The sequence below is a fragment of the Triturus cristatus genome, chromosome 9 (genome assembly GCF_964204655.1).
Source record: "Triturus cristatus chromosome 9, aTriCri1.1, whole genome shotgun sequence".
Classification (NCBI taxonomy): domain Eukaryota; kingdom Metazoa; phylum Chordata; class Amphibia; order Caudata; family Salamandridae; genus Triturus; species Triturus cristatus.
The window spans coordinates 488,964,226-488,989,557 of NC_140592.1; the positions used below are offsets into that span (position 1 = coordinate 488,964,226).

Genomic DNA, 25,332 nt, shown 5'->3' on the forward strand with positions numbered 1-25,332 from the left:
CCGGGAGGCCATCCAGACCTGGTGCCTTTCCTGACGCGAGACCCATAATAGCTACTCTGACTTCTTTAAGGGAGAAGGAGAGACCTGACGGAGTACTGGCTTCTGTCTGAGCAGAGTCAGTTCCAGTCCCCTTGAGAAACCTGTATAGGGACTGAAAGTGCTCCCGCCAGGCATTGGCTGAGATGTTAGGTTCCACCGCGGAGACCAGCTCCCCTGAGCCTGTATTTACACAGCGCCAGAATTTCCAGGAATCTCCGTGTGCCAAGAATTCCGTTAGTTTCTCCCATTTATCATATTCCCATTCGAGTTTAGCATTCTTTTTTTTTTTTTTTTTTTTTTTTTTTTTCGAAAACCTTTATTGACAGTTCAATAAGAACAAGTATGGGCCTACAACCCCCCGGGGCCGGCCGCTAAGCAATCAGAGCAATAACGACAAGTATAAACACAGGCAGCACTTCAGGGAGCAAAATCGTACTGCTAATACTGTGAACAGCGTAAGTAGGGCACCAGGAGGAAAAGGTTTTCATTTTATGATGAAACAAGGCAGAAGGATCAGGTGACAAGCAATTTTAAAACAACGATCACGGATATGCAGAGTAATGAACGTTAGCGATTTACAGCAATCTATTCGGTCAATGGCGCAAACACAAGAACATCAGGATGGAGAAAAACATAGTCTACAACTGCGCCCGCAGTCCCCCGCCAGAACTCCCCAAGAACACCCCGGAAGTTGTGAACACATGGAACGGCAACGAGGCATAGCAAAAGGAGGTGTATCACGCTGATCCCAGAAAAAGAAAGACAAAAAGAATCAGAGAAGAAAAAGGAGGCCATGGAAAAAAGATGAAGGAATACAGAGTCCCCTCCCCCAACCCCCCACCCTGCACCTCTGCAGATGAGTACGGCCCCCCCCCCCCAGCAGTGTGCCTGTCGCCCTGGAACCAGACCCGAAATGTAGGAGAATAGGGAAAAAGAAGTAGGAAAGAACCCCCACCTGACGGGGGGGTAGAGAAAGTATTTATAAACTGGAGGAGGGCCTTCATAACAGACCCCCGGCTTCTCCCTCCCGCACGGTAAGGTTCCCCTAAAGTGAACAAGGAACAGCACAGAAACAATCTTCTCAAACCACGATGGGGAGCATTATGCGTCTATTGTGCCAGTAGCCATGTCAGGAGAGCACACCACCCCAAGCCCGCCCGTCCACTAGGCGACCACCCCCGAGGGGCCAGCCTCATCCCTGACCACTCAGTGGAATTCTGCCCATGCCAACCCCTCGACCCAGCACCATACCCAATGTTCCTAGGCAGAGGAATGTCCAACAACGACAGAGAAGCGACGCACACAGGTGGGGTGGAAGTCTCTGAGCATCAACACAGTCCGCCGCGTGAGGAAACAGGCTTCCAAGTGCTGCCCTAGGATCTGCACTGCACGCAAGGTTCAGGAAGGCAGAAGCAGCCAAAAGAGACATTAGTTGCTGGAGTTGTCTCTGGGTCGCAGGAGGGCATGCACGGGATGGGGCCACCACATCCCACTCAGGTCCAACGCCTCCGGGACAGATCAGGCCCTCAGAAGGTCGAACACACTGTAGCATACTGGCCGGGGCGTCCAGTCGTGTACTAACCTCAGGGGGGGCCGCCACAGCGTCCTCCTGCGCACAGTGTGGGTAGACTCTGTGTTCGTGCGGACAGGCGGGCCGCCACTGCCCCAACTCCGACGCCACACCATCGAGCTTACTCCCCAAGATCACGAAACCATGAACCAAGGAGGAGTGAAGAGTACCAAGAGCCTCGAGGAGGTCGACGTACCCCAGCTCAGCTCTCTGTGATCTCGCCGCCACACTCCCAAAAATCGTACGCTCATAGGCCCGCTGCGGCCCAGCGGACAGGATGGTAGGCTTCATCAACCCAAGATGGCCGCCAAGTATGCCCGACCCTCACCGGGGCCGGGACCCCAGGACAGGCGCCGCGATGTCCACGTCGCGGGTGACCGGGTTCCGGGGGCAGGCAAAAAACTATCCGTGGTCACGGGCAACAGTCGTCCCCACCACGGACCAGCTCCCGTAGAAATCCGGGGGCGGCCCGCAATGATCGGGGCAGGATACGGACGGCGGCCGGGCAGCTCACCAGCAAGGCAGGGGCAGCCACCGGAGGATCTAAGATTTGCACCCCCGGTCATGCACTCGGTCAGCTACACTGGGCAGTAGAAGTGACCACGCCGAAATGTAGGCCGAGTTTGGCACCGCTCCGGTGGACCGACTCCACCCAGTCACCACCGGCCGCTGTTGTCGCACTGCCACCCGGCCACGGCGTCCACTCGATGTCCCGGCTCCAGGGCCGCACAGGCCGCAAAGTTCAGATGCAGTTTTCTCCGGCGATAGCACGGCTAGAAACCTCGGAGTCACACAGTCGGGAGCCCCTCTCCTTCAGAAACACGACCACGTAGCACAAGTTGAGGATCTCAGGCAGGATATCCGTGCGGGATGCGGAGGCTTACGGAGCCGGGGGTCTACGCTGCCGTCCCGGTCGCCATCTTGGCTCCTCCATGAGTTTAGCATTCTTGATTAGGGATTTGTATACTGATCTTCTCTCCCTAATTTCTGCCCGATCCATGCCTGTCTTAATTGAGGATAAAAGATCACTCTTAGCCTTCCTACAGGCAGGATTATACCAGGAGGGACCATGAATAGAACCACAGGGCCTTTTGGGCTTGCTAATGAAGATTTGTGATATAGAGGTAATGAGATCTGCATGCAACTGTCGCAACTTGTTTAGTGATCCCGGCGTATTAATTTGGAAGTTTAGGGCTTGAGCCTTCTCTAATATCGGAGTAAGTAGGGCATATAACTTGGGTAGAATCCCTTGTTTGGCTACTAAATTCTCCCACTTTATTCTGCGTCTGTTGTTTGCAAGGAGTAGCTCCGAATCCAATGACTCCCTGTCCTTCTCCCTGGGTTCCAGACCAGAATAATGTAGCTCAAGCTCCAAGGCATTGTGGTCACTGTCTTCTCTTTGTAGTACCCGGAAGTCACTTAATTGCGGCCATAGGGCCAATGGAACCAGAATGTAATCCAGTCTTGATGTTTGTCCCTCTCTATGGAATGTACATTTTGGGGGAATATCTGATGGTAGCCTTCCATTGCAGGCCCTGAGCCCATGTTTAAGGGTAAGAGAGGTGATTTGCACCGCCAAAGGAGACCACGCTCTTGGAGCTGGTAGATGAGATGGTGGTATGGACCAGGCAAGATCTTCCTCCTGGGCCAGACCATCCAGTGATTCCATAAGAGGTTCAAAATGACAATTCAGATCTCCACCTACTATATAGGGGATACCCTCAGGAACTGCATTTAAGGCAAGATCAAGCTTGGCAACTGTGGAAGATTCTTGCGAGGTACTCACTGGCCTTGAATAGACATTTATAACCAGAAGGCGATGCGAACCTGGCCACTCCAATAAGATTGCCAGAATATCCTCCGAGTTTACTAACATAGGGGCGGCCCTGCAGCCTAGGTATGAGGCTATCCAAATTGCAAGCCCACCAGAGGGGCGGCCTTTGCCGCTCCATTTGGCATTCTTGGTGAAGACGGCAAAGCCAGTGCAAGAAATGTCCTCCCTCATCCACGTTTCTTGGAACAGACATATGTCCTTATTTTCAATAAAGCTGTTCCAAACCTGGCAATGTAATTTATTATGCAAGCCTGCGACATTCCAAGAAAGAATATTTAAAAGAGGGGCTTGGAGTCTAGCGAGCTTGGGAGATAAGGGCGCAGTGCCCGTAGGGGGGCCTTCAGGTCGAAAGACACTACTTCCTGCACTAGACTCTCTGGTGCTACGGTAATAGGTCTATTAGTAACTACCGAGCAAGACTCTAAGTTAGTTTGTGTCTGCTTTGATCCGTCACTCTGCATGAAATTGTCCAATTGTGGGTCATTTAGTAAGGGCCTTCTACATCTCAAAACATCACCCGACCCTTGCCCGCTCAGTCAGTCCACCCCATCCAGGTAGCTAAACCTATTATATGTAGGGAAATAATTATCCGCAGTGAATCTGAGGGTGGGGTGCACTTTAGTTACATTTGGTCTCCACCTTCGGTCTCTTCTGTGCACGACTTCCCATCCCTCCCCTTCCTCGACCCCCCTTCCAGAGGGTAGAAGAAAGACAGAGGGAGGGTATGGATGGGTGATTCGTGCATATTCCGGGGCCAACTGCAGATATACTTGACAGTAGCGGGGTCCCTGAAGTTGATCACAACACAGTCACCCTGGATGGATTTCCTAGTGGAGCCCACCCAGGGGACTCTTCTTACCATAAGGACCTCGCTGTTTATGCCCTTGGGAAGGGGTCTATTTTTAGACAGCCAATGAGTAGTCTTATTTTTTAGTGCATCAACTGGTTCTCTGGCAGCAGGACTCAATTCGGGAATGCCAGCTAAAATCACTACGTATGGATTAGCCTGAGGTGGGAGATTGATTGTTGTGTCCTGTCGAACCAGCGACAATGCCTCGGCTGGAGGTGCAGCCAAAACTTCTTGGGCGATTGCATTTGCACATGTTGGATTGTGTAGTAGTGAATTCTCAATTGGGGGTACAGTGGATACACGTGTTAGGGTAGGCTGAGGTGGGATTGGGCCTTTCCTAGAGGGGAGCGAAGATATATTCTCACACTCCTCATTTGTCTTGGAGCTAGATGACTGCTTCCCCTTTAGTGTAGAGGAGGGACCCCTGCAAATTTCCAATAGAAGTTTTTCTATCTTGGAGATGCGATCCTCCAGAGGACTTAAAATTTCCTTTAGGAGGGTTCAGATATCCAAGAGCGTAGGGGGCTCCTTAACTAATGTGGAGTTTTGAGTGGGAGGTGGCTCAAACATGATAGAATTAGATGGTAATCTATTTTTCCCATGTTGATTCAGTAACCTGACTTTGGAGGTCTTGATCGTGGGGTCATTTTTTAAATTGCGTTTGGGAGCAATCGCCTTACGCCCTCCAGTAAAACCAGCCTTCGGTTTTCTTTTGGGAATAGCTCCTTCCCTCCCTCTCAGTGGAGACTCAGAATTAGAAATGTGTCTCTCACTAATTACGTCATCAGTGGGAAGAGTGGCACTCGAGTGGAGAGAGGGGGGCCTAGCACAGGGGAGGGGCAAAATACTCAATTCCGTAATAGCAGTCATATCGCAATCAGCAATAATTTCTATAGGGCTGCGCGAGACTGCCATATCAAAAATACCATTTGACCCCCCTGAGTCTGCTGGTTTAGTTGCTTCTGTTTGTTTAGGCGTAGTGCAAGTGCGATGGGACCTAATGAGGATCTTCTGACCCAGTCAATCTCTTGAGATATCCGCCTTTCGAGAATGGATATTTCATCAATTATCAGTGAGCCAGCTTTGGCAAAGTAAGTGTCTAAAGTACCTTTGGCTGCACCTGCAGCACGCGTGGATCGACTTCTTGTTTCTCTGGCCGACATTTGTCCAGTTCTTGTACCGGGCTGTGGACCGGGTGTAGTATATAGGCCAGACCTTGGCCCTTGCTCGCCTGACCTTGAACGGCCTCAAACGGCCCGCTCTTTGCCCGGTCTTCGCCCCGCTCTTCGTTCCGCGCGCGTTCCGCTAGCGCGAATGGAGTGGGCAGTAGATATGCAATGAGCTACAGCAGTGGGAGTGGCTGGGAAGAGGACCCAGCTGCGCCGATGATACTCCGGGCGCTGGGGAAGCTGGTCCTCGCAGTCCCGCCCTCCTCAGGATGCAAGTAGCTTTGTCCGGCTCCGTCCGGCGTGAAAGCAGCAAGCAGCAGTCAGGGCACACAAAGTTCCGGTGAGTTTGGAAATGTATACCTCCGAGCGGCGCCCGCGAAGCGGGGGCCGCGAGTCGCTGCACTAGTCAGGGGGAGTGGCTGGGAAGAGGACCCAGCTGCGCCGATGATACTCCGGACGCTGGGGAAGCTGGTCCTCGCAGTCCCGCCCTCCTCAGGATGCAAGTAGCTTTGTCCGGCTCCGTCCGGCGTGAAAGTAGCAAGCAGCAGTCACTTCCAAGGCAGAATATGCCCCCTGCAGCAGAAACACCCTGAGGTCAGGCGGAAGCTGTCCAGGAAGTAGGGTTTAAAGTGCAAGTGCTTGGGCCAGTATCATCATAAGCAGCAGAAAATAGAATCCTAGCGGATCTGGATCTCAGATAGAGCAGCGCATGAGCACTGCGAGAGGAGTAGCGCGCCAAAAATGAAACTCTGGTCCGAACCCTGAAAAGTTAAAAACAGTCTGCCTTTAAAACAAGGCGGCGCTTGGTTTTAGTATCCGAGGATTTGGCTATTCACGGGCCGTTGCCGGGGACGCCACGGGACTCGAGTTTGGATGACGCAACAGCAGAATGCAGACGGCTGCCTCCGCTGGTGGGCGGAAGAGAACGCTGACGTCATCAGGCGCTGGAAGGTAAATAAAGTTGATTTACACCTCTTCATTAAAACAGTAGTTGTCACACTGGAATGAAGATGAAGTGCAACGATCTCACCCGAATGCAATGACAGTGCACTGGGGTCCACACATCAGTGTTTAACTTCCCACATACTTCAGTAAAAAGCATGCAGAAGTCCAAAAACTCTGTATTGATGGTGCAAAGGTCCCATGCCGCTGTACGATGGCTCAGTGGGTACCACATCACTGTATTAATGAAGCAGTGGTGGCACACCTATGTACTGAAGCCGCAGCACTGCCACACCTTTGAGACAGGCCAGCACCTCACGACTAAAGCTTCACCACTTATCTTAATGTGACAAACAATCCAGATGTGAGTCTGAAGGTGTATGCCAGGCTGTTGTTTTAATACCAATGTAGAATTAATGCCAATGAGTATAGTCTTAATAGATTTTCTTTTCTTTCTAGGTACCATGTCTTGCTGGATCATCCTCCTTGCTACAGGCTCAGCCCTAGCAGCCGCGAGTGGCTGCAACTTTATGCTTGTGAAGAATACCGTTGTGGCCAACTGCCTAGCACAGGGGCATTTAACCATACCAGATATATCTCCATCTACACAGGTGATTCTCATGTCTTTCAATAAAATCTCATACCTTCAGGAGTCTTCCTTCCCTTCCCTGGCAAGTGCCAAGACCCTGACACTGGGTATGCAGTTGGCAGGCGAATTGTACATTGGAGAGAGCGCCTTCGGCAGGCTTGGAAACTTGACCTTCCTTGATCTGGGCGGGAACAAACATCTAATGTTCCATACCAAAGCCTTTGCAGGTCTGGGCAAACTGGAGGTCCTTTTGCTTGACCATAATGACTTGGGGGATGGCGTGCTGCAAAATGGCTACTTTCAAGAACTTCTGTCATTGAAGAAGCTGGATCTCACAGGCAATCAGATCCAAATGGTAAGGCCTGATCCTAGCTTTAGTGCCTTGAAGATGCTGCAGTCATTGCACCTGAAACTCAACAAAATTTATGCAATATGCGGAGAAGATCTCCAGCACCTCCAAGGCCACCATCTTTCTATGTTGGACCTCTCGTCTAACCAACTGTCATATAGACAGCCAAGAATAAGCCAACCAGAGTGTACCAACCCCTTTCACAACATCAGCATCGACACCCTGGATATCTCCTCCAACCCTTGGACTGTGCCGGGTGCTGAGCAGTTCTTCCAGACTATTGCCGGAACCCAAGTGAGTCATGTGCAGATGCAACATTCTAGCAGCTTAGGGAGCTCCTTTGGGTTTAAAAACATACCGGATGTCAATGCATCAACCTTCTCTGGGTTGAATAAAAGCAATGTCATGTCCTTGGATCTCTCAAATGGATTTATTTCAAAGTTGTCCCCCAGAGTCTTTTCATGCCTTCCTCAACTCCAGTCATTAAATGTGGCCTCTAACAAGATCAACAGGCTTGACAAGGAGGCCTTCTTTGGGCTCCATAATCTTCAGACACTGAATCTGTCCTACAATCTTTTAGGCGAACTGTATAGAGAAAGTTTTGAAGTTCTGAAATCCTCACCCCTTCAGTCCCTAGATTTAAAATCCAATCACATTGGTGCCATTCAGTATAATGCTTTCAGTGATTTAAGTTCATTGCAATCTCTCAATCTGGGAGACAATTCCCTGACCACTATCCCATCCATGCAGCTCCCCAGCCTGAAATACGTGTTTTTGGGAGAAAATCGAATAAGGGATGCGTATGGCATACGTTCGTTTGCCGGCAGTGCGACCCTCATTGACTTAGCCTATAACCGCCTGCAGGATCTGGGAGAGTTCTGGCAAATCATACATATCAGAACACTGGAACACCTCTTTTTGTCTCACAACATTATCTCTAGATGTTCTGCCAACCCAGAGGCTTTGATTCCTGAAGACAACAATCTCCGTATTCTGGATCTGTCCCACAACTTCCTGGGTACAGTGTGGACCTCGGGGGCTTGCCTGAACATTTTCTATAATTTGAGGAAACTGATATCATTAGACCTATCTCAAAATTATCTCTCAACCTTGCCGGAAAACCTCCTTCAGGGCCTTGTGTCTCTACAAAATCTGGATCTCTCCAGTAATTCATTGTCGTCTATTCCCAACCAGCTCCTTCAGGGTCTGACATCACTTAAAATTCTGAGGTTGAACAGTAACAGCTTCATTACCCTTTCACCAGCTGCGTGGATGCATTTGCCGTCACTGAAATTCCTGGATCTTAAAGACACCTCCTTCATATGTCACTGTGGTCTATTGGATTTTGCAACATGGATGAAAACAACTAATGTGACATTGGTTGTCCCGAAGGAAAAAGTCCCCTGCCGGGACCCTCTGACATCATTACAAGACACTGCCCTACTAACATACATTAAGAGAACCTGTCTGAAACAAAATTAAAGATGGAGTGGTAATGTTAAAAACTTGGTGAGAAGAGCTACACTTCTTACTATAAACATGACAGAATGAAAAAAGACTGCAGAATGAAATCAGCGGTGTTTTTTCTGCCTTCCATGTTAAAGGGATTACCTCATACAAAAAAACTATTCCTTTAAGTTCCCTTTGGACTGATAAGAGACTCAGGAATGATGCAGAGAGGGAAGAAATGGATGTACTGTCCTCGGGATATTACCCCTTGACCTTGAAATAAGGACAATGCTTACCCATTTGCTAGTTGTGATTTTGCATGTAGATGCTCGGTCCTAAAATGGAATATTCTCAATATTATCAGGGTGTAACCTCTTTTCTAGTCATCTGCTTGTATTTCAAATGTGTCTAATAAGTGGTACAAAGATACCAGGCTACATAAAACGCTGACTCATGGTTGTACCCGAAAATGCTCGCTTTCAACATCTGTGTCTGCTGTCTGCACTGCTATGGAAAGCAATAATTTTGACAGAGATATGAATGTATTTCCTGAAGTTAGCTACTAGCTTCTGATGTTAAGCCTCCATCCATCTTCCTTTAATTCCCTTACAAGACAATTCATCCAAACATTCTTTGATGTCTGTAGTCACCACCAACTACTGTTCCTTCACATACCTACTTCGGCAGCCAATCAATTCACGCTTTCATCCACGTTAATATCCATTTCTTCACATCTCCGTCATCAATACACACCTCATACTCCAGTAAATATACATTATGAGTACATAACATGTCTAGCACCAACACAATATTTTCTCAAATTTTGCCACACTTTCATCAACTAGCCAACATGGGCAACTTATTCCTTGACAACGGTGGCGCAGCCGAATCCTATGGACCAAATTATCGTTTTATGAAAATATTGCCTCTTAAATATTGTTTACAAAAATATTGTCTTGAGACAAAATCTACACCCAACAGATAGATATTTTGTAAGCGGTATTTAGTCCACAATGTTTGTTAGACAATATTTTTGTTATTGATATTCTGACATTCAGCACTTCACAACTCCATCCAGCCTCTGGTCCAGACCCCATCCCACATACCCTAATCGGCAATAAAGCCCCTGATGTTATGTTACAGAACATACTAAGCATAGTGTTCCCCACGGTAATGACTTCATGTTGCAAGAGCAGTAGACCAATCATAAACATACCTCAATTACCGCAGGTCCAACGGTAGAGAAAAGGTTGTTTCTAACGGCACATAAAACGCATTAATGGCCTGTAATGCACTTTGCACTTAATTATCAAAGAACTGATCTGCAGCATAAGAGAAGTCACGCCCTTCTGTCTGGGGTTGCCTAAATCTTGCCACAATGACCCTGCATGCTCTGCAAGAGTGGACAGGGGCTGTATGGCTCGCAGAAATTGCATCTTTGTATTAAAAATGCAGGACCACTTTTATGGAGATCATGGTGGACCATAGAAAGGCACTTGACTTCACTCTCTGGTGTACTGGTATTCAGAGCAAGAATGTAAGAGCTGCAGTAGCATGATTGCGTCTTTAAAGACTCAATAAGGTTACAGCAATTGTATTTTGCAAATGTAGTAGGTGTTGGGTCGTGAGCTTTGAGAGAAGCAAGATAACTGCAGTGGGGCAAAGTTGATTAATCCAAGACAGAATCATTGCCATAACAACTTGGATTCTGCAAGGAGAGTCGAGAAGGAAAAACTCTTTCTCAAGGTTTTTAGATGACTGGAACAGGGCTTAGCGCCTTGAAAATCCATATTTAGGGTCATGGCCACTTTTTCCCCTTCATGCCATTGGTTTTCACACTAGTTCAGTAGGCCAAGTGTCAGAGTTCCAGCCCCCTGCTGCATGCGACAAGCATGATCTCTGTTTTCGAGAAGTTGAGGTGTTGATTGTCATCCAGTTCTCAATGGCCAGGATGCAAGAGGTAAAAGGACATTTCTTTACTCTGTAAAGGGGAGATGTATGTAACCAGGAAATGTAATGTAACAATATCTCTGCAAAGTTTATGTGCCTGTATAACTTTGAATGTCCTCCATTTAAACATAGGGACAAATCAGAGACATTGCATCCTCAGAGTAATGTACACATTAATCCTCAGATATATATATATATATATAGTTTTATATTATGTTGTTTGCTGGACACTGCAAGTTGCTTCACCTGATTTTAACTAATTCATAGCCTGGAACTTGCATTTTCAATGATTTTGGCCCTGGACGATGATGAACTTGTTTTTCGTGTGAGCTCTTTTTTAAAAACTGCGGTTCGTGCCCGGTCTACTATGTCTTAAAGTTTAGATGGACTATTCCTCATGTGCAAACAGTATTTTATTTTATTGTACGATTTTATAATTGTCTTTTTGTACTTTTATGGATTCTCAACGATCCGAATAAAGTTTTCATTGATTGATTGAATTCATAGAATGTCTGCAATGGAACTTTTCATGACTCTGTACATTAGTTCAATAAAGTAAAGTTTCTTTATGCAGACTCATTTTTTCATTCTCTCTCTCTCTCTCTCTCTCTCTCTCTCTCTCTCTCTCTCTCTCTCTCTCTCTATATATATATATATATATATATATATATATATATATATATATATACTATCTACTGGCGGTCGCCAGTAGATAGTTATAGTTACAACCTAGTTTCCATAGGAAATCTCAAAATTCTATTTTGAATAACTTTGGCGCCGGTTGACGAATCCTCGCGAAATTTTCAAAACTAATGGGGCGCTCAGCTCCTACCCTGAAAGTCTCGGGGTGATTCGTCAAGCGGGGGCCGAGAAAAAGGGGGGTCCCAAAACACGTTTTCCCCATGCATTTTTCCATAGGACCTTTAGACGCAGCTACAGCCCGAACGGCTGAACAGAATTACGTGAAATTTGGCAGAGAGGTAGCCATAAGCTCAAGGAAGTGCCTTTTGCAGGTCTGGTGTAAATCTGTTCAGTATTTCCTGAGAAAATAGCATTTAAAAGCATATCAATATCTACACGCGCGCACCGTGCGCGTACTGTGCGCGCACCCTGCCGTGCGCGAGCGCAATTCTGATTGGTTGTTAGATGTCGGTAAACATTCGAATCGGTCGAAACCAGGAAGTGTCGGCCGTCATTTTGTCTCTCGCAGTCTGAGGGGGTGAAAAAAAAAGGAGGAGAACGTGAAAAGGGGGCAGAGTGGACAGTTCCTGACCCCCTAGCCTTGGTCAGGGGGTCACAGAAGGACCCCCAAGGGAGAAAAAAAATCGCGAGGTGCGCGCACGGCACGCACTGCGAACCGTGGGTGCTAGGTGCGCGAAGCGCATCGTGCGCGCAGGGTGCGCGCACCTCGCGATTTTAAAAAACAATAAAAAATTTCACGGTGCGCGCACGGTGAGAAAACTTGAAGAAAAAAATTAATACATAACTTAGCATTTAAAAAAACGTACAAATTCACTGAAAAAACCATAGGTTTCACACACGTTATAGTTACGAATTAGCATTTAAAAAACCTTGCAAATTCACTTAAAAAACCATAGGTTTCACACATGTTATAGTTAGCTGGACATTTCACTCGTAAAAAACCTATGAAATTCCCCCGTTATAGTTACTATAGGCAACTATAACTCACGCGACCGCAATCCTCTGCTGACGACGTCAGATATTACATCACTGATGACATATGTGTCTTTATGAAGAATAAATATTTGTAATATATGTATAGCTAAAGATTAATGGAAGAAGATATGGGTAAATAAGTGTCTAAATACAGTGATGTAATATCTGACGTCATCAGTAGAGGATTGCGGTCGCGTGAGTTATAGTTGCCTACAGTAACTATAACGGGGGTATTTCATAGGTTTTTTACGAGTGAAATGTCCAGCTAACTATAACATGTGTGAAACCTATGGTTTTTTAAGTGAATATATATATATACATACACACACACACACACACACACACACACAAAGAACGTGTCCCCAAACAATCCACACTTGCATGGAAAAAGGGGTACGGACTCCAATTTCGTGCAAACTCAGTTTATTCCGTTCCACCGCTGCAGCTCGCCATGACGCATTTCGGTCACTGACGTGACCTTGATCGCATGAGGGAGCACTGCCCATTCAGAGTTTAAATCCGCATTAACATCAAATCACATGACACGAGTCAACAACGTGAATGGAAAACAGACTAATCATACATCTCAAAACTTTTTTTCTCTTTTCGGGTGCTGTGCTTGTTGTGAATTTAATACCCAAATATCATCACTTTATGTTAATATGTGTAAAGCAGTATTCCACATTATTTCATAAATTCAATTCATTGTATAAAACAGAAGTTGGCAAATAGCAAATTGCATTAAATTCATTCGGTAAAAAAAGATATATGATACGTCAATAAGTATGCAATTAAATATGTGGAAAAATACGAAGTAAAGAATTGCAACAAACACATTAAAAACAAACACTGTGATGTGTTTACTTATATACATATAAATATATAAATCAGTCAATAAATATGTGCAAAAAAAATATATCACATATAGAACTAGATAATACTAGCAAAGTAAAGTAAATAGGGACTCCTGTTATATATATATATTCATTACTTTAGTGGTTCCTTCGTTTCACCAGAAATTATATAATACAACTTGACATTTAGAAAAGGCAAATAGAAAGTAAATTGATTGTAGTAAGGCAATGAATTGCCCAATTTTACAGCACCCAATTGTGTTGAATACAAAGTGATTTCATCCTCACCAAGAAGTATGTGTAATTCCAAGAGTAGGATAATATCAATGTTTTGATTGTATTTCATTTATTCCATGGGGTCGAAGAGGAACCTTGACAAAAGAATGTAGGAGCCCTGCACAATAATCGAAAGAGGTATCTATTGTATTCCATTACTATTATATTAAGAATATTGACAAGAATGAACTAAGGATCAGAATCAACATAACCTACCTAGGCAAAAATGTCAGATGAATTCTGAGTTCAAACTCCACAGCTTTGCTAATGGCAAAGCCTAATCAAACCCCAAACTCTAATTTAAATGAACATAATGTATATCCTGAGAAAAAAGGGCAAATACCTCTTCTTTTGCAAACTTTATTCTTACCAGGAAAAGAACAGCCGGCGAGCTCTAGATATTCCACAGAGTATCCAGGGAAAAAAGACTACTAACTCTCCAGTCTCTGAACTTGTTAACACCATCCATTTCTTCACACTCTTCCAGATGGTTACTGGACTTACACACCGAACAGGTCATGCGGTGCGCTTTCTTTATGTCTCAGAAGCTCTGTCAGAATTTTCAGCCCCTACTCTGTAATGGGAAACAGTCTTTACAACGATATTTTTACATCGCAGTGACTTTACCACGCGTTTATTACCACACAAGTTTTCACCACGTATAGGCCTTCAACACGCATTTAAGTTAAGCATGGGCCACCGCACTTACTACACCCCCTTCAAAATGCGTAGATATAAATTGCGCGATAGTGACAAATGCGATCGGTGCAGCGTGGTGGGGGCAGATTTCCTGCACCTTGCCTGGGATTGTAGCGTTGTGCATGCTTACTGGCGGCAGGTGCTCACAGCATTGGAGCAAAGGACCTCATTGCAGCTCCCGGTTCCTCTTTGCTGGCCTTGCTGGGATACACAGAGAATTTGACTGTGGCATATCGGAAATTTGTATCATTTGGCCTCCTCTTGGCTAAAAGAAGAATAGCATGTCGTTGGGTTGGGTGCAGGGCACCCAAATTCAAGGAATGAATTAGCGACATGTTATTTTGGCAGGAACAAACATTCACTTTCGCAGAGCTCCTTCCCCACACTTCACGCCCTCGAGATATTTGGGACCCTTAAAGGCATATTCACTCACACATCCAATTGATACCCCAAGCACTACCCGTGCCCCCGGTCCTGGAACATGTTGACAGACTCCTGCCCGTCCTTACTTAATGCCTACACATTACAAGCAGAGATTGCAGATTCCGCTTGCACAAACATGTCGCCTGATTGCAGTAGTGAACTTCTCCTATATAAACATGGTTACAGTGATTACTGCTTTGGATGTTGATTTGCACGATGTACTGTACGTATCTACTATTGCGATCTCTTTATGTTCCCTTTTTTCTTCTTCTCCTTCATACTCATGTCTCTACCTGTGCATTATACATGCTGTACTGGTTATATGTTCTCACAAAACTTAAATAAAGATACAACAAATAAATAAGTTAAGTATGAGGGTTTAGAAGGGTCTCCCTCAAAAGATAAAAATTAAATATATATATAAATATATTTAAACTTACCTTACTTAAAATGTGTGATTATGGCATGCGAGGTAAAAGCGTACGCTTGCTAAAATAATGCAAGGTAAAAAATGCGTTGTAAAGGCATGCAATGTTTTTACCTGCGTTGTCCTGTCATAAAAACCCCTGTAATAGGATGGTTGTATGTTACTACATCACCTACCACACCATCCCCTCCACCCGCATAGTCTGACATTACATCATCTCGGTGGTATTTGTAGAAGGAGGGGTGATCCACAATTTTCTTTTAAAAAAATGAAGTTACCTATTTTAGTTAGATAACTCTTACCCGTGACCTATTGCCTATAATTTAACTTTGACGAAGTTATATCAGGTCATGTAGGAAAGTAGATGCAGTAGTCAGAGGATGTAGTGAGGTGTAATTTTGGTCCCCTTTAGACGCACCGCATCATTGCATCCAAGGGCCAAAATTAAAGAAACCAATGCTTGTGAAAGGTTGCTCGTCCTTTTGGCACAACAGCATCAGTCATCTCATGTTGAGGATTCGTTTGTTGCCCTCATATCAAATATTAATCAGAAGCCGAATTGAGAAGCCCAACCAAATAATTTTACAAAGTGTGGCACTCAGACTAACTAAAGGAGAAAAACTCCTAATCCTCCAACTGGAAAGGATTTGTTGTCAGTCCTACACCAACCAGGATGTTGTGCGCTACAAGTCAGATCTGAGAAAATGTTTTTAAAAAAACCTCTTTTCAAGCCAGATCAGAATACCTCTGCCTCTCTATCTCTGCACATCAGAATTTCTCCCGTCAGTTCTTTTCAGGAGTAAAAAGAATCTTACCGCCAGCATACTGTATGATAGTTGGATCTCCAGCACAGGACTTCTGTGATGAGATACCAGGGTTCTTTAACTCAAAAATTGAAAATCTCTATGAGTCATTAAGGAGTTGTAAATGCCATTGCGCCTAGGTCATGTTTCTTTGCACCCTGTGAACACAGATGGTATTTTCAACTGCTGTCAGTATCCAGGATCTACAACCGATGTCATCTGCCCAGTGCCAATCTTTCAAACGTCATCCCTGGCACTTGTTTCCATCGTTGATTCCATCCTTGCTACTTGTTTCTGTCCCTGGAACTTGTTTCCGTCAATGGCACTTGGTTCCATCCCTAGCACTTGCTTCCGTCCCTGGCACCTGTTCCATCCCTGGCACTTGTTTCATCCCTGGCACTTGTTTCCATTGTTATTTCCATCCTGCCACTTATTTCCATCCTGGGCACTTGTTTCCATCCCTGCCACTTGTTTCCATCCCTGGCACGTGTTTCCATCCCTGGCACGTGTTTCTGTCCTTACCACTTGTTTTTATATCCCTGCCACTTGTTTCCATCCCTGACACTTGTTTCCAACCCTGCCACTTGTTTCCATCCCTGCCACTTGTTTCCATCCTTGTTTCCATCCTTGCCACTTGTTTCCATACCTGGCACGTGTTTCTGTCCGTGCCACTTGTTTTTATCCCTGCCACTTGTTTCTATCCCTGGCACTTGTTTCTGTCTGTGCCACTTGTTTCTATCACTGACACTTGTTTCCGTCCCTGGCACTTAATTCCATCCCTGCCACTTAATTCCATCCCTGCTACTTGTTTACTGGCCCTGACACTTGTTTCTATCCCTGCCACTTGTTTCGATCCCTGGCACTTGTTTCCATTGTTATTTCCATCCTGCCACTTATTTCCATCCTGGGCACTTGTTTCCATCCCTGCCACTTGTTTCCATCCCTGGCACGTGTTTCTGTCCTTACCACTTGTTTTTCTATCCCTGCCACTTGTTTCCATCCCTGCCACTTGTTTCCAACCCTGCCACTTATTTCCATTGCTGGCACTTGTTTCCATCCCTGCCACTTGTTTCCATCCCTGCCACTTGTTTCCATCCCTGCCACTTGTTTCCATCCTTGCCACTTGTTTCCATCCCTGGCACGTGTTTCTGTCCGTGCCACTTGTTTTTATCCCTGCCACTTGTTTCTATCCCTGGCACTTGTTTCTGTCTGTGCCACTTGTTTCTATCCCTGACACTTGTTTCCGTCCCTGGCACTTAATTCCATCCCTGCCACTTGTTTACTGGCCCTGACACTTGTTTCTATCCCTGCCACTTGTTTCGATCCCTGGCACTTGTTTCCAACCCAACCACTTGTTTCCAACTCTGCCACTTGTTTCCATTCCTGGCACTTGTTTCCATCCCTGCTACTTGTTTCCGTCCCTGCCACTTGTCTCCATCCCTAGTACTTGTGTCCATCCCTGCCACTTGTTTGCAACCCTGCCCCTTGTTTCCATTCCTGGCACTTGTTTCCATCCCTTCCACCTGCTTCCATCCCTTCCACCTGCTTCCATCCCTGCCATTTGTTTCTACCCCTGCCACCTGTTTCCACCCCTGGCACCTGTTTCCACCCCTGGCACTTGTTTCCATCACTGCCACCGTTTTTCACCCTGCCACCTTTTTTTCACCCCTGGCACCTGTTTCCATCCCTGCCACTTGTTTCCATCCCTGGCACGTGTTTCCATCCCTGCCACTTGATTTCATTCCTGCCACCTGTTTCTACCCCTGCCACCTGTTTCCATCCCTGGCACCTGTTTCCATCCCTGGCACCTATTTCCATCCCTGCCACTTGTTTCCATCCCTGCCACTTGTTTCCGTCCCTGGCACTTGTTCCCTCTCCGCCACTTGTTTCCATCCCTGGCACTTGTTTCCATCCCTGGCACTTGTTTCCATCCCACTGATTTGTTCAATTTATGTTTGACCTCAGAATCAGTGGGCGGAAAATGGGAATGGTGGCACCACTTGTCAGGAAAGGAAACAATAGGTAATTCTATGTTTAAAAGTTATTATCCCATCACGCTCCTCCCTTTTTGGGAAAAAATCCTTGAGAGAATTGTTGCTAAACAGCACTCCGTCTTCGTTGCAGAATCTAGCTGTTTCTGGCCCAGGAGGGGCATGGGGTACATAAACTGCACTGGGCACCGCCATGGGCAACTTGAGAAACCCGATGACGGAAATGCAGAGGGTGCCATCAACTTGGATGTACCATCTGCATTCAACAGGTTCAATCACATCACACTCTTGTGGTGGGATCAATGGTATGGGGAACGCAGAATCGTAGCAGTCTGGTGTTCCACTTTTTAGGTCTCACCTAGCGACGCAGCGCATGCGGTGCTCGCCTTAGCGAAATCTATTGTTGTCAGTTTCATGGCCGAAGGGGGACAGGACATGTGCACGCGTGTGGAAGACAGGACGTGTGCACGCGTATGTCTGACGGCTTAGTAGAAGATACAGCAGATGTGTGTGTACGGGGGACAGGAGATGTGCACGCGTACCACTCATCTCGGTCACTTCCTCTCTAACTGTCTGCGCGCACGCAGGACAAGAGATATGCACGTGCTTGTGATAGAGATCAGGGTATCAAAAATATGCCCACTACCACAGATAGAGTAATCTCACAGTTACACGCACATACATTCTTCATACGCTAGGGCCCATTTCACTAACATACGCTCAAATACTCTACCAGCATAAGACCTGTGGGAAGAAAAACCCTGCATCTATATCTAGGACGATAGGATCTGATTATAGTGGTTATCCTTAATCATACACTATACAAACTATACAACAACAATAATCAAAATGTACCCAATAATTGACAAGAAAGAATATTCAACACCATGTTTAAAAGTTATATTGCTTTATCTAAAATTAGTCAAAGTAAATCAATCAGAATAAATCATTTCTCATAGTTACCTATTCTAACTAAGTGTCAGAACGGGTCAGGACCAGTCTCTCGGTAAAGTCTCTCAGGACAGTCCTCAGCATCAGGCCTCAGCAACGCAAGTTCACGCGGCAAAGGCGACGAAAGAGTGGGGGGAGCCCTCCCTAAGCTAACAGTTTTTATAATGAAAAATACAATGGAAACTCACATAAAATTGGCAAGTAAAACTGTATCACTGAGCAGAACGAGAAGGAAGAGATGTAACTTTGCAACATCTTGAAATCTCCGCTCAGGAAAAGTCACAATACGTAAACCACGGAACAGGAACCAAGAAACAGAAACTATTAAAGTATCCATCTCGTTCATTTCCCTCGGCAACCCGGCTTCAACACATTGTTCATTTCAGAAGCTCCTTTGTGCACCAAGGACAAATCATTTCTTTTGGAGATCCTCCAAACTGCTGATGTCCTCATGGAAAGTTTTATAGAAGGACTACGGTCAGTTGTCTTCAACCGATTTCCAGCAGGGGTCTCTCTTGCCACATCACAGAAATATTCACTCGAGGCCAGGCTCTCAAATCAGCCAACAAGAATTAGGCCTCCATAGGCCACAATAGACCATCTCAATTTAATAGAAATAAAAACAACGTTAATACAACATAATGATTAAACAGTGTTAACCCCACTAATACCCTTATGTGTATGCATTTATCTAGCTTTGCGACATAAAAAGCATTAATTCTGACAGCGTTTTGTGCTCAAAAATAAATAGCACACAGCAACGTTTAAACATGAAAACTTGCACGTTATTGTAAATACATGAACAGCACACATAAGCTAACCCTCATGTAACTTTCTCTTATGTTAGAACAAACGAGTTGATTATTGAAACATACCTTCACAAGACAAATAATTAATTGTTAATTATTAATAAAATTAATAAAACGCATAGACATGCCAGAGCTTCAAAAGCCCAGAATTTTCTAAAAGAAAACTCTGCTCCAGCACTTGCTTCCATTAAATGCCGCTACAGGACAAGAGATATACACGCGTGGTCACTCCTTCTCTCCCTCCCTCCCTGTCTGCGCGCAAGCAGCACAAGAGATATGCACGCGCTTGCTTCCATTAAATGCCGCTACAGGACAAGAGATATACACGCGTGGTCGCTCCTTCTCTCCCTCCCTCCCTGTCTGCGCGCATGCAGGACAAGAGATATGCACACGTGTGCTTCCATTAAATGCCGCTACAGGACAAGAGATTTGTACGCACAGTCGCTCCCTCTCTCCCTCCCTGTCTGCACGCACGCAGGACAAGTGATATGCAAGCGTTGGGTTAAAAATCTAAGTGTTAACAGCGCTGTTGGTCGAAAACCCAGTAAGGGTTGGAGCCCATTCAAGCGTCGCACACTAGACAGTAGCGTAGAAAATCGAGATTCTGTCATAGGGAACAAAAACAAACAAAGTTGGGCACTAATACTATCTTGCCCAATCCATACTAGAACATACAAAGGACAGAGAGCAGTGCAAAGCTGACGAGAGTGAAGCCCAGAGTGAGTGGGACGATAAAGCGTGTGACCCAGAATGACTTGAAACTAACGCTTTCCGCTACGCTGGCAGAGACCTGTCAGTTTCTTTTCGGCTGCTCTCTTTGTTTTGCGACACTGCCGTATTTCGCTTCTCCCAAGATGGCGGCTCCCATGGCAGGCACCTGAGTTTCCTCTTATATGCATCTCTAGGATTTGGAGCAGTAACCCTGTTGCGTTCCTTGCCCAGTCTGTGACATTAAACAGGGTCATCCCGAAAAGGAGGAATAAACCCCCTCTCCAACAGAGAAAGTCAGCTGGGAGCAGACATAAGCGAGATCGAATCTGCAGCAGAGCTATTAGCCAACTTTCACTTTCCAAAGACAGCAATATCCACAGTGGCACCACAACACTGCCGCTGACCGCGGCCCCCGCAGGGGGCCAATCAGCGGTCGGCGCCTTAGTGCCCCCGGGGCACCGGTCACCCCTCCCCACCCCCTCCCACAGGGAGGGGGCGGGGACGCCGACCGGAGCCCCCCTCCTCGGATTGGCCGGAAGTGACGTGCAATGCGTGTCACTTCCTTGCCCTGGTGTGAGTGGGGGGCTATTTAGCCTTCCCCCACCCTCCTGGCGACCTCTTTGTCGCCCACCTCGCCACATGCAGCATTGGTCGTGTCTCGTCTCTCGGATCGACGCTGCATCGTTCGCCGTCTTGTATCTCACGGTGAGTCTTGCTGCACCCACTCCGCCCTGGCCCTGTCCCTGGGCATGACCAGGTTGACGGGGCCCTGTGGCTCGGCTGGCCACGGGCGGAGGGGGCGCAAGATTAGGCATGGGTGGCGAGTTTAATGGGCGGTTGCCGCGGTAGTCGGCGGCGATGCCGAAGGGCGGCTAGGAGCAGTACAGCAGGGAACGTAGCCTTATTAGTAGAGAGTGCGAAAGTGTAGCGGGATCAAGGCCCGCACCCCCCACTTTATTGTAATCTCCGTAGGGGGGCCGGCCTTGAAGCTGTTCGATCCCGGGTTAATGGTTCACCCTCCCCCGCGCCTCGAGCTAGGGTTGGGGGGGTCGAGGCAGCGGTGCCTGCACTCTTGGGCAAAATGGTCCTACTGTCCTCGCTGCCGCTACGGTGCGGTGAAGTAGCCTCGAGCCGTGAGGCAGTGTCCTCGGATCCTGCCCGATTGCATTTAACCCCCCCCATGCCTCAGTTGGTCCGGGTGGGGTTTGGGTAGTGGGCGATATCGGGCCTCTGTGCGTGTGTGGGCTGGCTGCTGCGCGGCCGTCTTTGGGGTGGCAAGTCGATTTCCGGGCCTCGTTGTCGCGTCCACATGCTGGTTTTATGGGGATGTCATTTGCGCCCCCCCCCCTGTGCCTCGAGTCCAGGGGGCGGCACCTGAACTGCGGCGCCGAGGGGAAGATACAGGACCCCCGCCACCTCAGGCTGGTGCGGGGAGTTTCGTGTCAACTAACAGGGACTCCATAGCGCTCAGTCAGCGCATGAGTATCCAGGCACTAATTTCAAGAGCACTGAGAACCCAGCATCCGACTGTCGCCGGACACAGCCATCATGGCATCGGCACCTCCCTCGAAGGCACCACTTCCTCATCGAGGTTTCCCCGGGTCAGATCGACCATTCACTCTGGGTCCGGTCCATTCCTGAGTTTGGGACACCGTAACACCAGGGATCCACCGCCTAACCCGTGGCTTCTTTAAGAGCTCTCCAGTTTCGGGAGGGGATGTAGCACAGTGGTAGAGCGCATGCTTTGCGTGTATGAGGCCCGGGTTCAATCCCCGGCATCAGCAGATGGGCTTTGGGTTAATTGTTTGCTTGAGTAGCTCAATCGGTGATGATGTATCTTTGATTAGTGGGGGGGTAGTCTTACCCGTATATTTGTAAAAGCTAGATTACAAATATCCGATTGGCTATGGACTCGCAAGCCCTTTGACGCCTGACCAAATACCTGAATTGAAGTGACAGAGCATTTTGTCCATGGGTGTTAACATTACACGACATCAAGCATCTGCAATGCCATCCCTTGGCAACCCAAGGCATTCTGGGGGTTGTAGTCTTGGTTGCTCCCAGCGAACTAATAAGGCTTCCACAGCTGATAGAAGTGGCCTTCATTCACCGCTGCATTGGAGGGGCAAAGCACCTATCTCCCTGTGCTGGAATGGTAATGTAAATACGGGGCTCATGTAAAGCGCGCCAATACCTGCGGGTCGAGTTCGCACGATATAGATATGTTGAGCTACAAAAGAGGGCGAGCATCAATTTCGCACTGTGCTTGGATGATGAAATAAGGTTTTGTAACACTTTAAAGATAGCCTAAAATTAGCACCTTCACAACAATGCAGATAAGCTTGTAACACGATAGGGTGCTCTCCATACGCTGTGCTGGGTTACGCGCTCCAATACCTTCGGGTCGCACACGCGCTAGATAATAGGCAATCAAGAGCCCTCCCTTTATCCTGACTCAGAGAGGACGGGAGTTGAACGAGGTGTCTTCACGGTTTGCAGTGAGGCGGGAACCCGGGCGGGCTCTCCCTCCTTTGCCTGCGACATGTACGTGTTAAGATTCCCGTTTTTAAACGGACTGCGTGCTCTGCCGCCACTGCCTAGTGCATGGCTCCCTGGTTTAGGATTGGTCGATATTACGGCAATTAGGCAAGCCAATTCACCCAATGATTGAGCTGTTTTGATCGGCGGGTATCGCTGTACTAGGTTCAGCGCTCCAATAACTTCGGGTCGCGCTCGTTAACATACATTTACGAGCCCTTCTTTTACACGGCGCATGAAGCTGTAATGGGCACGCTGGGCCGGGGAAGCGCTCTAATGCCTCCGGGTCGTGCGCGCGCTAGATAACAGGCAATGAAGAGCCATTTTATTTACCCTGTGCCTGGATCGGTAATGTAAGCGGTGTGCTGTGTGAAGCGCTCCAATACCTTGTGCCCGCGCTAGATAATATGCAATTAAGAGCCCCAGTGCATGGCTCCCTGTGAAGCGCTCCAATACCTTGTGCCGCGCTAGATACTATGCAATTAAGAGCCCCAGTGCATGGCTCCCTGGTTTTGATTGGTCGGTATCAAGGCAATCCACACACCAATACCACGCAGGTGTTGCGGTAGAGGTACCATACAGTGGATGACCGGTATAGTGGCTTCAGGGCCCGTGCTTGGTCATCATGTCAGGCATACCAAATCACCAAAAATCGAATTGTTCCTGATAAATAAGGATGCAAAGTAGTGAAGGGTGTCAATCAATACAGTGCGAATAAACGCACGTGACTTGCTGCTTGGAGGTATAGATCAGGCAGCAGTCAGCAGGGAGGCTAAACATTGTGGTCAAGAGCGCACATCCAGGTGGAGGTCTAGACCCGACAGCTGAGTAGCGGTCGGCAGGGAAGTGGGGCGGAGGAGTGCGCGAGCAGCGCAAATTCACCCCCCCAACGCCGCAGCAGTCGTGTACGTGACTCGGCTAAACATTGCGGGGGGAGTAGGGTAACCCCGGGCAGGCTGTAAGCACACTGCCCTGTGGGGTGCCAGGCAGAGAACATTAGCATGGGACTACCCACAGGCCACGTTGCTTAGCATAACGTTGGCCGAATGGCGACACGGTGCCCGCGGCACATGCCAGGGGTGAGCTTGCTATTCACTGAAGGGAGACACCTAGGCTAGTCAACACAGAAAGGTGACAGTCCCACCATTTCAGAATGGAAGCAATTTTGATATGCTACGAAGCGAAGCCAGAACTGTGGCTTCGGTCATCTTCTCCAACTCACAAGCCGGGGGTAGTGTGATCTTGAAATATACATTTGGAGCCCATGTGAGAAGCCGCAAGACACCAGCCTGCAGCACACTGAGCTGGGCACCAAAACCAAGGGTTAGGCATGCATGAGGATCAGCTGAAGGCACCATATAGAAACTTGTCCAGTTACACACTTGAGGAGCATCCCTCTGCAACCAAAGGCAGTTTTCGGGTTAATTCAATGATGACCTATCCCCCGCGTTTTAGCCAGGGCGGCATGTGGGTGGTACAGTTATTATATAGCAAGTGTGCGGCCGTCCAAAAGTTGGGTAAACACCACGTAGAGCCTCATCGGCGTCAGGGCATTATTGACCATGCAGCATTCGCAACATTCAGGTAGGGCCGGTGCTGCACCAAAGTTTCCTGTTGGCTCCCACAGACTTGTCTGCCCCCAGGTTTATCCACTATGGGTTAGAACCTGAGGCGAAGGGGGCAATTCCTGCTCCGGCGTCCCAAATAAGTCGATAGCTTTGCGGGGGTGGAGGTACCATGCGGGTCCTGCCCACCACGGGGTTTCCCCACAGGCGATGGGATCAATCCAGGTGGGACCACGAAGTCAACGGGTCTGGGGTAGCTTCCAGTGGTAGGGCATTTAGCAACAGATAAATTATCAGCGAGTGGGTAACAGACTCCGGCTCTCCAGCAGCACCATGCCCTGGGAGCACGCGTGTTGCCCATACACGGAGGCCTACCCATAAGGGGGCCAAGTAGCAACAGCAAGTAAATAGGTCTCATAGCCGGGCCTCGGGCCTTACAGCTGTGTGAAATCACCATCATTTAGAGTTAGGCCCAGGTAAGATTAGGGCATTTCTTAATGTCCGGAGGACCATTGCGGCTGGGGGTAACCCCCAGCGGAATCAATGGTCGCTTACTGCTTTTACCTCGCTTAGGGGACGCGGCCAGCCGACATATGGTGCTGCCGTCCCAATAACTGGGGGGCCAGCGGGGCAAACACAAGGGGACATTATGTCGATAGAACATTTGTCACGCCCTGGGTGTCACTAAAACTCTACTTCAACGGAGCTGGAATTTGGCACTGCTGTGGATGCTCTGGGTTTGCGGGGGGCACCCCCCTGCCACCCTCTACTGGGGAGCATGATGGGAGGGGCGAAGTAGAACTTAGTCAATCCTCAATGCTTGAACTTTACAGAGAGCGCGCAAGGTTTACGCCAGACAGATTCCCG

The 25,332-nt window shown here is 47.6% G+C and overlaps 1 protein-coding gene across 1 annotated transcript in view; it reads left to right on the plus strand.

The window, feature by feature from the left end:
• LOC146798188 (toll-like receptor 5) overlaps positions 1-11,310 on the plus strand; it is a 39,674-nt gene extending 28,364 nt beyond the window's left edge. Inside the window, exon 2 of the mRNA XM_085625460.1 lies at positions 6,864-11,310. Within this exon, the coding sequence (XP_085481586.1) occupies positions 6,864-8,824 (1,961 nt within the window). The 3' untranslated portion in view covers positions 8,825-11,310. The remainder of the gene's footprint in view (positions 1-6,863) is intronic.
• Positions 11,311-25,332: the final 14,022 nt, after the last annotated feature.